The sequence below is a fragment of the Symphodus melops genome, assembly GCF_947650265.1.
Source record: "Symphodus melops genome assembly, chromosome: 15".
Classification (NCBI taxonomy): domain Eukaryota; kingdom Metazoa; phylum Chordata; class Actinopteri; order Labriformes; family Labridae; genus Symphodus; species Symphodus melops.
The window spans coordinates 868,303-885,855 of NC_136705.1; the positions used below are offsets into that span (position 1 = coordinate 868,303).

Consider the following 17,553-nt stretch of genomic DNA (forward strand, 5'->3'; position numbering starts at 1 on the left):
CCCTGCTGAACGTCTCTGTGTGCTTAAACAAAATCATCTCTGACTAATTCTTTCTTCCTCTTTCTTCAACAGTGAACTTTGACCACTTCCAGATACTGCGCGCCATCGGGAAAGGGAGCTTTGGAAAGGTGAGGTGACCTCCATCTTTTAATGTAACGGGCGTTCTTTGAGTCAGCCGGCAGGCCGAAGCACGCTTCTACTGTTCTGTTTCGATTACAGCTCTAAATGCAGCTCGTGAAATCCTTTTCTGTCAAATCACTTCCAGGAGCTAATGGACGTCTTTCCTCTCCTGACAGACCACCTGTTGGGGAGTTTTGACTCACGTCTCTGTTTAATTACAGAGCGTTTGCGTTCGTCATTGTGCTCGCCGTTCAGGCTGAAAGGGAAAGCTGGCGCCGCCTGTGAAGCCAAATCACCGCCGCTCTTTCAGCCTGCTCTCAGGTGCCAATATCAGCCACGGCGGCCATTGTTGATAAAACAGAGATTTTGGATGAAGTTGTTAGAAGCTGAGCTGCTTTGTGTTTGTGATGACTTCAGGCCACAGTGGGTGTGTTCCTGTGTTCATGCACAATTGGACTCCGGAGATTGGAATAGTTTATCTTCATTTTGAATCCTAAATATCTCGCCTAATATTTGTTCATTAAACTCGTGTCTGTGCACAAGTTTCACCCCCCCCCCCTCCCCCCCTCCTCCCCCCCTCCGTTTTCGTGGAAAGTCATATCCCAGTGCTGAATACATTACCATGTGAATTTATGTAAATTCCCACGTTTTGCTTTGTTCCCACAAGCTGCTGTCACTTCGCTGATGATGCTGCAGAAAGCCTGAACACTGAGGCAGGGCAAACTAAATGATTTTAAAATAAAATGTGCATGTAAATAAATGTTCATTCATGCTTCTTTTAAATTCACACGTAAGAAGTTGAAAGGAGCTGCTGTGTGTCTCTGCACGTCTCCGTTCTGTTGCATCAGACGAGAAAAAGGCAAACATTTCATCTGAGAGGCTGAAAAACAGACACTCCACTCTGACAGCCTCTGGTTATGCAATGTTTGTAACACAGTCATGTTCACACACACACACACACACACACACACACACACACTCTCTAACAGTCAGACAGATGCTGGCGGAGACGTCCTGATAAGGTTTGTCCTTGCTGAATGTCGTCCCGTCTCTGTTTTCTTTTGGCCTTCTGTGGCCTCACTCGGAGTTCCTGCTGTTTCTGAAAACAACTCGAGTCTTCAGCTTCCTGCTAAACACACACACACACACACACACACACACACAGACACACATCTGTTCTGTCAACACTGAGACGTCATGTGACTTACAGTGTTTGAAAAGTGAAGAACCAAAGGCTGTGTTTGAGAATAATGGGGGGTTTCCGACTCCATGATGAATTTGAACATTAAAGCTGAGTTCAGTCGAGCTGAAGAACAAATGTAGGACTTTAGTTTACAGACACTTTGCTCCTTCCTGAGCTCTGCGTCTTTAATCCTGTCAGACTCTGACGTTGACCTTTTACAAGAGTCACGTTAGCAGGAGGCTAACAAGGTGCTAACACATCTGAAATGATCGAGATAACTCAAGGAGGACTGACCTGGCTGTTCACACACACACATAACAAACAGTCACACTGAATGGTGTTTTTATCAGTCGTCTCTGAATCAGATTGTACATTTTGATTCTGATCACGTCGTCTGAAGTGTCTCAGGTGCACGCCTCTAGAAAATATTACATCATCCTTTTTCTTTTTGCACGCTTTAACATGCTTTGATTATTAGCTTTTATTGTTAGCTTTGATTGTTAGCTTTGATTGTTAGCTTTTATTATTAGCTTTGATTGTTAGCTTTGATTGTTAGCTTTGATTGTTAGCTTTGATTGTTAGCTTTTATTATTAGCTTTGATTGTTAGCTTTGATTGTTAGCTTTGATTGTTAGCTTTTAGCATGACGAGAGAGGGGCAAACATGATGTACAGGCTCGCACAATTCTGTTTTTTTTTCTCATCACACTTTTAAACCTGTTTTTTTTTGTTTATTTGCCAAAAAACACAGACAGGTAAAACAGAATAAAAGTGCATCAGGTTTTTAAAGAAGGGGACACGGCTGTCACTTACGTCTGCTCCCTTTGAAACGCACGCACGCCTCGGTGCCTTCAGATTACTACCACAGGTCATTTAACAAAGATGCCATCTTCACGCAGTGCGAGTAATGTTTGTTCTTTTAACAATCACAGCGCTCTCAGAGGGGAGTCGGTCTCTGCCAGCACTCAGGTGAAGCTCTAAGAAAAAGTCCACATAGAGGTCTGTAACTTTACATAATCCTGCAGAGTCAGGCTGGTTGTGTGTCTTTGGGATGAGAGCATGAGGGAAACCATCACAATGACCTGATGATGTAATTACTGACCCATCTTCACCTCAATCTAACCTGAATAGCCCGACAGGGAAGGTGCAGCATGTCGCTCCTTTTCTAAAGAGACTCAAATTTAAAATAAATATAGTTTCTGTTTCTTACACAACACGAAGGTTCTCTTCAAACCTGAGAAAAATAAATCAATCCAACAGATAAACTTCCTTGGAATAAATATTTCAGTGTGAGCTGAGCTGTGTGCAGAGGATTAAAAAAAGACGTCAGTGTTTGTGTGTTCCAGGCAAAAAGCAGAGTGGAACCCGCAGAGGTGTTTTCCTCCGTCTGTAGCTCTGAAACATGATCCATATATCACAGCCTGTGTAGGTGCTCTGTGAAAATGGCTTTTTTATAGTGCAGCGCTGCGTGTGTGTTGGTGTGCATTAGTGAGAGTGTGAGAGAAGAAGCCTCCTGTTCAAACCAAACATGGCTGACGCTGGTTTTACTCTGCTCCTCTTCTTCTTTGTTTTATATCTCGACTTTATAATTTGTCTTTAAATCTGAAGAAGAAGAAATAAGTGCCAGCATGAGAGGTTGTTTCTGTGTTCGTATCACCACCTGGACTCTCTCACCGCTGAATGAACGATGTCTGGATAAACTTTAATGCTGCGTCACTCATCTTGAAGATGATATGCGCTTTAGATGAAGAAGCCCCACAATGCACTGCGGCACTATCCAATCTAAGAGCTCGCCAGCCGGCTAACAAGCGGCTTAAAATAAAAGTTATTTTAAAATAACTACGTATTTGTTAGTTATCAAAGTTTTGCATATTGTTGAATTAAATTTACGTACCTCGATTGCACTTTTTTTGTCTGCAAGGTTAGAACCAAACAAGGTCACATGACCTCCTCTTCTTCTTCAGGTGAAATCAGTGTCCTCGCTCCTCTTCATCATGTGTGTGAAGTGTGTTGTTGTAAATCCACTCTGATCCTGTATTTGATCATGTCTATAAACCCCTCTATTTCAGCCCTGCTCAGAACAGGCTGTTTCTGTGTCTGTAGCTTTAAATATGTAAATGAGCTGTGTCTGACCACGCCCCCTCTCTGGAAGGGCTCGGGTGTACTCGCTGCTTTCTGGCTCCATGTCCTATTGTTTACGGTGAGAAGGCAGACTCAGAGGGCAGAACAAACACCTAGCTGTGGGAGTGTCACCCACCTGGGGGAGGGGCTACTGCCCTTTGTGATGTCATGAAGGGAACATCTCCAAACGGAGCAGGCAGAAGACGGAGAGGATGGACTTGTCTCATCATTGGACAGAGTAGAGACACGTTAGAGGAACATATCTGACCTCTTAAAGGAACGTTTGAAAATCGATGATTGTGCAACTTTTCTCCCACTTTTTTTTTTCTCTCACAAGTTAAAAAAAAAACTCACGAGGAAAAGGAAGCCTTTCCTGGAAGTAACTCAAATCTGTTCCCAGAGGCATATATCCTAGAGCAGGCGCTGACTGCTGATTGGTTCTGACTCTGATGACACTGTCCATGTTGACTTGTTCTTGTATTTGGTAAAATGAAATGTGAATCACGGTGAGCTAAAGGAGCTGAGGGAAGAATAAGTGGCTCCGTTTTACGATGACCTCAGTTAAAGTGAAAGCCATCTCTCATTCTGAGATATTTTCTTTAATTTAATTAACTGACAAAATCTAGTTATCCCACAGGAGTTTCTGCTCTGATTAAACTCTGCTCATCCCCTGTATGAGACTAATCCTCCAGAGTCTCTCCGTCTTCTTTCGACGTGCACAGATTCCATTTACGGCTCGCAGAAAAAGGGTTTCAGTCTCACAAACGAGAAACTGTCTGGGAAAAGAGAAATCGTGGAAAAAGTTTGTTTGCAGAGGTTTTTTTATTCAAATAAATGTGGCGTTATCTCGTCTCTGAGCGAATCACCTGCTCTCTCCTTCTGATGCATCGGAGCTGATGCTCGTCTCGCTCGTTCTCTTTGAATGCATCACGCTCCATCTGTTCCCCTCACGCTTTAATTCAAAGCTGCTCCTGTAGAGGAACGTGTTCTTCACAATCATGTATGGCATTAATGCAGGAGGAATTTCCCCTCTCTCTCTGATGTTTGGGAGCATCGATCCTCTGTGTGTGTGTGTGTGTGTGTGTGTGTGTGTGTGTGTGTGTGTGTGTGTGTGTGTGTGTGTGTGTGTGTGTGTGTGTGTGTGTGTGTGTGTGTGTGTGTGTGTGTGTGTGTGTGTGTGTGTGTGTGTGTGTGTGTGTGTGTGTGTGTGTGTGTGTGTGTGTGTGTGTGTGTGGTTGAGGAGTGGTTATTTCCACAGCTCATTTGTAACATGCCTGCTATCGACCTGGTCGAGCATCTACAGCACACAGTTGGATAATTACCTGCTCCCCTGTAGCTCCCTCTCCCATTTCCCCCGTGAGCATCACTCTTCTGCCCCCCCATCGCCGCTCCATCTCCTGAGCTCGAGCCCCCGATGCAGGAGACCTTCGATTCCGCCGTGGGGCTCATTAAGGCCTGAGCGGCGAGCGTGTGACACCCGGGGGGGAGGCGTGACTGACAGCAGGTTAGAGAGCGCTCCTTAATGCCAGCTGTCACAGACAGGTAAACATCCAAACAAAGAGAGGGAGGTCAGAGGTGGAGCCACACACACACACACACACACACACACACACACACACACACACACACACACACACACACACACACACTCTTCAGGGGGAGTGAACCCTCATTAGGAGAGAGTGTGATGGCAGAGACAGGAGCTGGAGTTAAGTGGGGAAGGAGATGATTCAGAGAGCGGTGGTGACACCCTCATCATATCCGGGAGGGCGTCTGAAGAAAGGTCAGGAGATGATGAGGCCTGTGTTGTTCAGCTTTTCTCTTCGTTAGCTCCGCGGGGCTCCACGTCATGCAGCACGCCCAGAGACGAGCTCACAGCGCCTGGATTTCACTCGCTTATGGCACAGTGAGTCTGTGTCAGGGTCTAATTCACAAAGCATGTAGCTGTGAGGATAGTGAAGCGTGCAAACAGCGCTGAGCGAGCTCACGTCTGTCCACGTGAAGACGACGAGCTGGGAGGCGAGCTTGGTTAAAACGAAGGGTCCTCTCTGACGAGGATACGGAGTTATAAAAAACTCGTGCAGACGCTCACGCCCCCGGACTTACGTCACGCCGTGTTCTGAGATCATTCATTTAAAAGTCAGCTCTCTGAACTAACACTTGTAATGAGGCTGATTTACAAACAAAGGTTTAAAAAGCAACACACTCAAACATGGGTCACGTGACTCCTTCCGAGCGCCGTTCCATGAGCTAGCATGCAGCTAGCGTGACCGTCAGTCAGTAAATAGAAGTCCACGACGACGTGTAAACGTTTATCTTATTATTTGGACTTTACTAGCTCTGCGATCGGATAGCCTGAGAGCCCCAGTGCATTGTGGGTCGTTTTATTATGACCAGTGTGCTTCTGTGTCATACTTAGTATTCTGGCCCAGCGCACAGTGAGAGGAGCGTTTTACCCTTTGCATGTGTTTTGGACTCACTTGCACACGTGTTAGTGAAGCGGGCGCCGAGCGACCTCCTCGTCCCGTGAACACCTGAAGCTCCTGCCAGCTGCAGGTGTGACGAGCTCAGCGCTGCAGCTCGGCCCAGCCGCAGTGTCGCCCTCGGCAACCTATTAGCCTAGAAATGTGTGTCTTTCTATTCCACTGCAGCTCCACAGGTTTGTCAGTACAAAGCTCTGCTGCACTGCCACTCTAAGGAGCCATATGGATGAAAAGGCCCCAGGACCCAGGAAGCAGCTTGAGCTCAAAGTCCAGAGAGGACAGAGATCCTGAAATGCCCCATTTCCATTTGTTTAGTTTTAATTCGACCCATCTGTCTCTGTAATGTTGATAATGTTTAAAGTCTGAACAAAACGGAGCGTTTTGAAACGCTCATTCTCAAAATCCTGCCAATAAAATATATTATGAGCACGGCAGAAAATGAGATTGGCAGCTTTGCTGTCATGACCTCGAAATCTATCACATCTTATTTCCATCATCCTCCGGCTGTGCCCGAGCACGTCGCTCTACCAATCCACACACATCAATGAGATATGTTTCATGAAGCTTTCCACTGGAGGGGAAGTTCGACGCTGGCTTTTATTCATCATCGTTCCAACACGTCTCCCTCCGAGGAAACTTCACAGTAAAAAGTATTATCATGAATTTAACCAGAGGAGTGGTGTGTGTGCAGCTCCTCGCAGAATAAATCAGAGAAATGTCATCATGTCCACGTTTTTTTTAGGACTTAATAAATGTCTCTCGTTTGCCTTCAAAGCTCAAATGTTTTCCTCCCGTCTGCTCCGGGCGATGAAGAGCGCGGCCAAGAAACATCTCACAGAGCAGACGTGTGCATCACTTTACCATCAGACCACGCCCCCCTCAGTCTGACCGTGTGCAGGTCACATGTGCCCCCCTCAGTCTGACCGTGTGCAGGTCACATAGATAGATAGATACTTTATTGATCCCGAGGGAAATTCAAGGCATCCAGTAGCAGTATACAGACAGGCAGGACACAAGACATTAGTTACAATACACACCCGCTGTCCCCCCCCCCCCCCCTCTGTATACAATAATCCCCAAACAAGATTTAGCAGCCCCTATGTGACTAAGAATAAGTATAATTATATGTTAAACCTGTGCAGTTAGCATTAGCAGTTAGACTTAAAACTTATATAGCATAATGTACATAACCTGTGAGGAGAGAAAAACATGTGTTGGTTAAAAGAGACCTGTAAACAGTTAAAGAGCCTTAGAAACAAAGTGCTGACCTTCTAGAAACTAGTTCCATGTGCATGTACAGAGGTGTTTGAGCTTATGCCAGAGGTGTGAGTACAGTCATTAAACAGTCAATGCAGGAATGTAAATTGGCTCACCCACTTAAAGGAGCAGTGATTTGCATTAAGTGTCCTAGACAATATGGTGAAACCAGGAGTGGTTAGGGTGATTATCGTTAAGTACCCAACTATTGGGGGGCAGATTAGCATTCAGTGTTGGAGACAATAGAGTGAAACTTGACCTAATTAGGGTGATCATGTCAACCATTACAGATGTAGCATAACACAACAGTAGGATGAAACCTACTACATGTGCCCCCCCCCCCCAACATGATTTGATGATGTCCGTGTATGTGTGTCGGATCAGTTGCATTAGCCTCCTGGCTAACGTTCCCGTCCTCGGCCGGCTCTGATCACTTTTGGGAGCTGACGTCTGAGAGACTGCAGGAGGTCAGAGTTCGCTGCATGGCTTCGTCCTGCGGCGTGGTCCTGTGGCGTGGTCCTGTGGCGTCGTGACCAATCCAAACATTTCTATAAACCTTTCACATCAGCTGAGGATCGACTCTGCCCGTGGAGACCAGCGTCCGTCTTCTGCAGATTTCCATCTGTGATGATTCCTGATCAGCACGGATTGATTCCTGTAACATGCTGTCAGTGTAGCAGCACATGCACGCCCTCTTTAAGTGTTTCTGTGGCGTCCCAGAAGCGTGTGAATACTTTGTCAGCGAGCGCCGGAGCAGAAGCAGAACGGAGGCGTCGGAAACCTGAATCCTCTCGGTGTCAGTCAACTGGAAGGGTCATCTTTATCCTTCTCGGGTTGAACTTCTTGACTTTACAAACTGCATGCATTTCCATAAGATGATCAAGTAACAGCCTCCTCCTGATGCATGAATATGGATGAGATCTTCCACCTTTAATGAAACACACAGTGACACCTCGAGCAGCCTCCGTACGCCTGCAGACTGAATCTGTGAGAGAAGCCTTCAGGCTCTTTTTGTGTCTTTACATTCTGCCATGCATGTAATCCTCATTATGCAGCCATTATATCTGCCCACCTTCATACATGAGCGACTTCAAAGCCTTTCTATGGCTTCTTTATAAACTGATGGAAGCACATATACTCGAGGCAGGCCTGCTGATACGTGTGAGCTTTAAGAACAATGTTCGACCACTTGGGACTTCCCCCCCCCCCAGAGGCTGTTTTTCAATGTGGAGTCTTTATTTCTCTATTTCAGTTCAAATTGAAGGTCCTTCATGGAAGATGAGTCGTGCATATATCAGTCTGACACCGTGAGTCTGGGCACCTGGGTTCAGATGATCGAATTATTATTAACATTTAAAATCAGGTGTCAGCCATGACACAACCGTTCCTCAGTGAAGTGTTGAAGGAATTTTATTTTCCAATTTAGTCTAATTTTAGTCTGCAAAACTGCAGTTCCTCCAGTGTCCACTAGAGTCTGTCTCCTGCAGTGAGTCAGTCTCCATAGAGCTCTATGTTAAAACAAACATGTTTACAGTCTGGTGTAAAAACAGTTTGGGTCTCTAGAGCTCATTTCTCTGTTCAACTTAGGGGGCGTGGCCTCTTTGAGTGACAGGCGGGAGCTGCTAGCTGTCTGCTAGGTGTCCCCTCAGCTGATTCAGTCCCTGACCTTTGACCTCTGGGTGTGTTTGTGCTGTTGGAGCCTTTTGGAGTTCCTGTAAATCTCACACTAATAATCTGTCTCTCTCTCTGTGAGCTTTACTCGACTAACGTCCAACAAGTCTGACTCCCCCCCCCCCCCCCAAAAAAAAAAACAAAACAAAACATCACTTGTCTGCAAAACCCATCAGACAGCATGGAGCTCTGAACATGGAGGTGGAGAGACGTTAAACTTGAGATGCCTGGTGTTAGAAAGATGCTGAGTTGAGGAATGGGATGATTACTTTGAGGGAGAGAAATGTGGAGCTCTTTGTGGAGTTTCCCTTTGTGACATGAAGTCGTGGAATAATGTTGAGTGATTTTCTGTGGAGCTGCTTGAAACACGTGCAGGCTGTCAGAGACGGGTTTGTCTCAGTGAGGTCTTGATGTGCGTGCTCGCCTCGCTCGCTCTCACAGATCCATGGCTGTGTTCATCAGCGCTCATGCCTGCTGTACGCGCTCATCGTGGAGCTGTGTAAACGGACAGCAGAGCCGGGTAAACACGGTGACTTCCTGTCTGCTGACAGCAGCAGAGGAGCGGGACACATCCAGAGGAATGAACCAATGAAAGAGCACATGATGACTTCTTCCCCCCCCGGATGACATGTTCATCAGACCCTGAAAGTCTGTGTGCCTCATTCAGAGCACTCTGCAGCGTGTGTGTGTGTGTGTGTGTGTGTGTGTGTGTGTGTGTGTGTGTGTGTGTGTGTGTGTGTGTGTGTGTGTGTGTGTGTGTGTGTGTGTGTGTGTGTGTGTGTGTGTGTGTGTGTGTGTGTGTGTGTGTGTGTGTGTGTGTGTGTGTGTGTGTGTGTGTGTGTGTGTGTGTGTGTGTGTGTGTGTGTGTGTGTGTGTGTGTGTGTGTGTGTGTGTGTGTGTGTGTGTGTGTGTGTGTGTGTGTGTGTGTGTGTGTGTGTGAGAATTCAGGTTGTCTTCTATGCAAAGAGACCAACAAGAGCAGAAAGAGCATTTTGTCTCTCTCTGTCTCTCTCGGTGTCTCTCTGTCTCTCTCCCTCTCTCTCTGTCTCTCTCTCTCTCTCTCTCTCTCCCTCTCTCCCTCCCTCTCTCTCTCTCTCGGTGTCTCTCTCTCTCTCTCTCGGTCTCTCTCTCTGTCTCTCTCTCTCTCTCTCTCTCTCTCTCTCTGCCTGTGTTGTTGTCAGCTCTGTGTTTGCACTTCATCGTTCCTCGAGTCTTTAGAGCTGAGTGTCAAACAGGCCGAGCGGCCATCACAGGGATTGATGGATGCTTCTGTGCAGCTCATTTCTGAAGAAGAGGCCACAAGCTGCTCTCGCTCGCCCCCCCCCCCCCCCCCCCCCAGGCGGTGGTCTTCTTTCATTCGCCCCTCCCTTTGTGTCTCTCCTCCTGCCTGACCTACAAAACAGAAAGTCTGCAGCTTCCCCGCCGACTCCACAAAATGTAACACCCAATCATCTCCTTCTCTCTGCCTCCCCGTGTGTGTGTGTGTGTGTGTGTGTGTGTGTGTGTGTGTGTGTGTGTGTGTGTGTGTGTGTGTGTGTGTGTGTGTGTGTGTGTGTGTGTGTGTGTGTGTGTGTGTGTGTGTGTGTGTGTGTGTGTGTGTGTGTGTGTGTGTGTGTGCCTCACTTCGCTTTAGAAACTTTACAGATCTGATAAATCATGAATTCAGATTTATTGAATTCAGATTTATTGCATTCAGATTTATTGAATTCAGATTTATTGAATTCAGATTTATTGAATTCAGATTTATTGAATTCAGCCTCATCAGGTTGCCTGAGCGTTTCCAGCGCTGGGTGACATCACTCCTGTTTCGGGACAGGTCGGAGCAAGCTGCTGGTTGTGTTCAAGGACTTGAACTCAAAACCTCTTTTTGAAGGTCTCTGTCTCGTCTCGGGATCCAAAACCAGGATCTGTTAAGACCCCGACTGCTCGGCTGTTTTTCACGTCATCACGTTGAGATGAAAGGAAAACGCCTGTTTCTGAAAGAACAGATTGATAATAGGACGAGTTCTGGATGATGGATGTGTTTGTTACGCTGCACCAGATGAGGGTTTCTCTGTGACCTTCATGGTCTCGTCTCGGCCTCACTCTGGTCTCAGGTAACTTTCGTTTCTGTCTCTGACACATCGGATCACTGCGTTCTTCTTCTCAGTCAAATCAAATGGTTATTTATTTACTCTCTATGATTTTAAAAATCGTCTGCTGAAGGTTAACTTTCAAACTGTGAGATGAAAGTCTCAGACACACATTAAATATATATTGTAAAGTTAAGGCAGGATTTAATATCTCCTCAGTGATGGATGAAACACATTATTAAAGGACAGAAATCATCCTCGTTGAGTCTGATATTAATTCCATCACAGCGGGGCTTTAATAACGTGTGAGTGGAAGGGATCCTCAGTTCATGAAACGCTGTTGGGGGAGGAGCTTATGAAGAGGCCAGTTTTAATGGAGGGATGAATCAGACCTGAAGAAACGATGTCGCTCACCCCGTGTGTGTGTGTGTGTGTGTGTGTGTGTGTGTGTGTGTGTGTGTGTGTGTGTGTGTGTGTGTGTGTGTGTGTGTGTGTGTGTGTGTGTGTGTGTGTGTGTGTGTGTGTGTGTGTGTGTGTGTGTGTGTGTGTGTGGTGACTCAGTGACCTCGCAGGTTAACGTCCGCCGCCGAGAATATTCAACAACTTTACAGCTGAGATGTGTATCCAAACAGGAAGTAAGATAAAATACAAAATAAAAGCAAAAACATTTTCAGAGTTGAATCATTTTCAGCTCTAAAACAAATAAACACAAGTCCAGCCTCAGATCCATGTGCTTCTTTCAAACCCCTGAACTCAAACATCCTGAGCTGCAGGCGGCTGGGACTCTCTCTGTAAAGACTCCATCTGAGTCATGAGTTTCTCTTCTGATAAAAACACACTCACACCTTGTGTCATGTTGTCAGACACTCAGAGTGACAATCTGCTGGTCGTGGACGCACGCCGCTCCATAAAGGATGCTGCTGCTGCAGCCTCTACCGCCTGTTTGACTGCTGCAGGAGCTCTTGATGGAACGGCGTCCGACTCTACCTACCCACCTTTTAATCTTTCTTATTTCGGGTCTTTGAATGACCTCTGACCTCTGACCTCTCCTCTCTAACGGTCTGCTGCTCTCAGACCAGAGTTCACGAGTCTCAACATCCCACAGTCGTGTAAATGCTGCTCACGTCGGTTTTCAGAACACGCGTGTGATGAAGTGCGGCGTCTTTCTTTAGGTGGGAGGATGTTTGAACGTGTGCAGGGACGTGTTCCCGTGTTCCAGTCGACCTTGGCCGACCCTGAGCTCCTCGTGATGACGACTGCTGCTCTCCGTTCCTCCACTGATCCAACAATGATTGTGCTGCAGGAAAACAAAGCTCATTATTCAAATCGAGCATCGGGTGCTAAAGAGGAGACAGACGGGTGCGCTCATCCGTGGACTTTGAACTCCTCCACATGGACACTTTCCTCGCCGTTACTCGCACTCTGACCACGTCCAGAAGGCTCGCACCCCGAGCCGTGCACGGCTGAGTTTGGAGCCGAGTCGCCGACCGCGTGAAAAACCTTTTTTCCCTCTTTAATTGTATTAGCTCGTTAGCCGCTAAAGCGTTTGAGTCCGCGGCTGAATGGCGGCCTGACAGCTGCAGTGTGAATGCAGCGTTAGCTGGACCGTGACGGAGCGTGGCGCTCACGCCGTGCACGTAAACACAGCTGCTGAAAACACTGGTGAGCTCTCACTCAAACAAGTGAACACAACAAACCTGATAGTCTGTATACATCACATCATGTAGCGCTCAGAGGCGATCTGAATGTTTCTCGTGTGTGTTGTTGATTCTTCCCGCGCGCCTCAGAGCTTCATTCTTTTCCAGAACACGATTAAAAACACATCAGCGAGCAGCAGACGCGTTCCTTCATTAGCACCAACACGGGCACAGCGGCGTGCTTCACACAAACATCGACCTGCTGCTCAGAACTCCTTCCATCCCTTCATCAGTCTGAGCGCTGAATGAAGCGTCTCAATCAGCCTGAGAGACTGTTGAACATGTGAAGATCACGGCTGAGCTGAGTGAGCCGGGGACCCTGTGTGACTTTAGGGGTGTGTGTGTGTGTGTGTGTGTGTGTGGGGCGGGGGGGGGGGGGGGGGGGTTCTGGCTTGTTTGAAATATAGGTCGCACGACTGCACACACCCGTACAGTGAGAACAGAGACACTGAAATCACCACGGCAACGTGTGCGTGAAACTCATAGTTGTGACTTCAGCGTCTGCTTGTTGTAGTTTTCAAAGGAGACTGAATCAACACGTGTCGGCGTGAGAACGTCCTGTCGGTCGCCCGTCGTTAACGATTGTCTCGCGTACGATACGACGACTTGATGTTGCACCACGTCCCGTCTTAGCGTTCGCCTGGCCGAAGAGACAGCGGACAGGTGTGAGAACACGTTGTGTTCCTCCTCGTCCCTCCGGAGTGTGAGCTCGACCTGAAGTCCTGCTGGATCCATTTATTGATTTTATTTATTTACACACAATGAATCAACTGTTTTACATTTTTAAAGAGACACCGCTCAGTCATGTACGAGAAGAGATCGGTCTCTTATACGACGAGTCACTGTTGCCGTGGATACGGGGAGACTGTCCCGACCTCCGCTGTGATGCTGTTTGTTTTCACTGAGTGCGGGTGGATCCCGTCAGAAGCGAGCTGTGACATCAGAGTGGAACGCACGCCGACCTGGCGGTTCAGACTGACGTGGACACTTCACCTGTTGAAACATGGATCCGTGTTCACGTCGGGTCACGACTCACGGCCTTCTTCACCGAGAAAAGGCAGGACGTGTCTTTTTGGATCATGTGGATGAAAGACTACAACTCCCAGAATGCACAGCACCGCTGAAGTAGAGGATTTCATGGTGCATTCACGTGGTGTCGGGTCTCTTCACTGAAGATGCTTGGCCAGCTCGCCGGCCTCGGGCGCCCTGAGCCTCCGACCTGCCTGCTGGAAGACAAAATGACCTTTATCAGTGACGAATACTGAAAGGCGGTCTGAGCCGTGTTCCCGAATTAGAACGGAACAATAAAACAGTCTCGGCTGGTTGACGGGGGGCGGGACATTAGCATTTAAGAGATAACGTTGGAGAATAATTAGAGACAGTTTAGCATCCATTACAGCTCGCAGAGATCTGGTCTGTGCCGCCGCCGCCGCCGTTCTGGATCGGCAGCTCACCTGATTTCAGTCGGGTTGGAAATGACTCCATTCATATGCAAATAAGTCGGCCTCACACCCCTCGCCTCCAAACTGAGACTTCTCTCAGCTCCAAACTAAAGCGATGAATGGCTAATATGCTCGATGAATATATGAATAAATCCTGTTTAAAAAGTCCTCATCTCTCTCTCTGCTGACCAGCTCCGCAGGGCGCCGAGGAGGCGGAGCTGCAGACCGACAGGCTGCACACACGGACATCATCAGAAACGCCAAGAAAGAAAAGAAAAGAGAGTTCATTTTTCTGGGCTTCTAAAAACTCACACGATCCGGCGTTTTGACGCTCCACTGCAAATATGTCTGCAAAGGACTGAGCATCCTGTGAATTTCAAAATAAAACACTAAATGGTGGATGTAAAAAAACATGGGTGAAGCTGCTGCTAAATTAAAACGTTTAATTTCAGTGTGTGCACGTTTCCTGAAGTCGTTGACAGGAAGTTCGTCTCCTCGCTCTCCTCCTGCAGGCTGAATTCATCCACGTACAGACGATGAGGTGGAGAGGGGCGGGGTTTATTGTGAAGTCCAGACTGAACAGATGTGACGCTAGCTTTACCGTGTGTGTAACAGGCATCCATCCTCTGACTGAACTGAGCCATCAGTTTGAATAATAGCAGGTTCATACTGATGGAAAAGAAAAACGTGAGCTCCAGGAAGTTGACAGCTACATGCTAACTGTGAGTGTTACCGCTATCTAAAAACTGTTTAGCATCGCGGGAGACATCGATCTGTGATTGGCCACATGTGCTCGATCAATGACGTGTGTTTTGAAAAGTTTGTTCTCCGATGTCGGACTTGTGTGGAGGCTTTTTAAGACTGAAGTGTCGGTGTCACGTTTGTGTTTTATTATTTCCAGAGGAGTTTAAAGACGATGATCCTTCAGTGAGGGAAGGTCGCGCTCGCATGCTTCTGGATGGATCTGTGAGCGGAGACCGTTTGTTCCAAACAGTTAACGGATCACTGCTCTGAGTAAAAGCTCTTCTGCTGCAGGAAGAGAAGGCGTCCACCGGGTGCAGCCAGATAAGGTTCCCTTCATGCTCTGCACATCGTTAGCGTCTCTTCTTTGCACACAGTGTGTGGATTTTATTTGAGCGTGCACAGAGGAGGTCTCCTCGGATGGGAAGAGACTTACTCTGTGCAGAACGTCGCTGCTTTCACTCCCGGCTGAGCAGTAAAGAAGATTTCCAAAATACACCCTGATCCCCCTGAAGGCTCTCCTTCAACTCGCTCTTCTTCTCCAGAAGACGCTCACACGGAGAGAGAGAGAAACATCGACGCGTTACGATACGTCTGGCTTATTTGATGGGAATGTGTCGGCCACCTTTTCAGGCCAGGGTTTGTGTCTCCCACCGTGCAGCTCAGTGCAGACAGGTCTGTGCTGAGACGTTATCACGCTGAGGGCTGAAAGGAAACATGGCTGACAATGGCCCCAGGGGCGGAGCCAGGGTGGCCACCCTGAAAGCCTGGACTATGATTGGCTGTTTGCCTTTCAGAGGCGGGACTTGTGTTTACATCTACTGTTTTGGCTTCATTACAACAGCCAACGGTGGATAGATAGATAGATAGATAGATAGATAGATAGATAGATAGATAGATAGATGGATGGATGGAGAGCCGTGTCGGGGATCGATGATTTAAAATCCACTTTGTTTATCTGCGGCTCAGAGACTGTGAGGAGGAAGAGGAAGAGGAGGAGATTCAGAGAGTGCTTTAACATGCAGGTGCTCTGTAATCAGATTCCTCTCTGACCCGCGTCCACCGCTCCCAAACCCGGGCTGGAACATTGAAAGTGTATTACAGCGATGAGTAATGATGTTTCCTAACAGCCCGACTTGCTCTGCTTCACTTTCTCCGTGTCGAGCGTTCGCCTTCGCCGCACTCACGCCGAGTTTATAAAGGCAGAAAGAGAGTCGGGAGGCGGCGCTGACACGTGACGTGTGTAACGATCGCGCTCGGACTTTAATGTCACCGTAATGACTCTGACCTCTCCGGCGTCTCGTCCTGCTCCTGACCTTTCAGCGGACGCTTCCTGACAAAACCTCCAGACTCATGCATAAAGAACGATTTGTTAGGAAGTGGTTTCTGACACAAACTGTGTGTTTGAAATGAAGTTCATTAGAGCTTCTTGTCGGCGCGGGGGAACCCGTCCTCACAGAGACAGAAGACAACATTAAAGACGCTCTCTCTCTCTCTCTCTCTCTCTCTCTCTCTCTCTCTCTCTCTCTCTCTCTCTCTCTCTCTCTCTCTGAGGAGAGACAGGTCTTCTCTTTGTTGTTGCTGTGCGATTGAAAGTTGTCTCCTTTTCTAGAATCATATAAAAGACAAAAACTTGAGTTGCAGATGGCCTCGCGGTTATGCTGGCCCCCTCTCTCTCTCTCTCTCTCTCTCTCTCTCTCTCTCTCTCTCTCTCTACTGTCTCCTCCTATGAAAATGCAGGAAACTAAAAAGTGTGATACTGAGAGAAGCCGAGCATGCATACTAAAAGTCCTCTCCCTCTCTGCTGTGTTTCTCCCTTGCAGGTATGCATCGTGCAGAAGCGGGACACGGAGAAGATGTACGCCATGAAGTACATGAACAAGCAGCAGTGCATCGAGAGAGATGAGGTCCGAAACGTCTTTAGAGAGCTTGAGATCCTTCAGGAAATTGAACATGTTTTTTTAGTAAATCTCTGGTGACTATCCTGTTTTTACACTTTACATGTGGTCTGCGCTGCGTGTGTCGCCCGCCTTGCTTCCTGTGTCTGTGTCAACTTTGTGCTGTTTCTTTTCTCCTCAGAGAGCATGCTCACTCTGAGGTCTGATGCACTTAAATAGATGTTCTCTGTGTTGCATGCACTTTACTTTTCGTGCGTTTGGAGCTAAGTGCAGAAAACAAAGTTGGATTAAATGTTGAAACGAGTCTTCCTCCAGAAAGCGACCTTCTCCAATTAAACACAGGAGGATATTTCAGGATATTAATTTTGGCCGCGATTCCGAGAAGCGCACATTTTTACATAATTACTGTGGTTTAAATGACCTCACTCTTCCCTGGAGTCTGATATGTGTGGGTGAACTGAGGCTGCGTTCATTATTCAACGCTCATCTCCGAGCGGGACGTGTTCCTAAATGTAATTGGGGCCCTGGCACGGCGTTCACGGCGTGTTACACGCAGCACTTTCCCCCTCCTGTAGAAAGACGCTGCACGTGCGCTGGCTTTCTGACGGGCGAATCATGTCCCGGACTCATCCCTTCACCAGGTTGTGAATGATTTAATCTGCAGATATTTTTCGCCTGCAGGAGAAGCCGCTCTTCTAGAACAAACTGAGGGCATTTTAATGAGCCTACAGTCGTCGCCTGTGTGTTTTTTTTTAGTTTAATTCCCTGCAGGAGCGTACGGCTGCCAAAGCCTTCTGTGTTCTACTTTTCCATGTTCGACTCTCTCTCTCTCTTTCATACTCAGCATCCAATCAAATGCCCATTAGTGGA

General features: G+C 47.5%; 2 protein-coding genes across 2 annotated transcripts in view; both read left to right on the forward strand.

Annotated features, from left to right (window-relative positions):
• The window catches only part of LOC306835646 (uncharacterized protein), a 380,835-nt gene that overhangs the window by 159,322 nt on the left and 203,960 nt on the right, over window positions 1–17,553 (forward strand). The gene's annotated exons all lie outside the window — the stretch shown is intronic.
• Window positions 1–17,553, forward strand: part of stk32c (serine/threonine kinase 32C) — a 53,187-nt gene that overhangs the window by 13,597 nt on the left and 22,037 nt on the right. Inside the window, exons 2-3 of the mRNA XM_079363361.1 lie at window positions 73–128; window positions 16,609–16,760. Of these exons, the coding sequence (XP_079219487.1) occupies window positions 73–128; window positions 16,609–16,760 (208 nt within the window). The remainder of the gene's footprint in view (window positions 1–72; window positions 129–16,608; window positions 16,761–17,553) is intronic.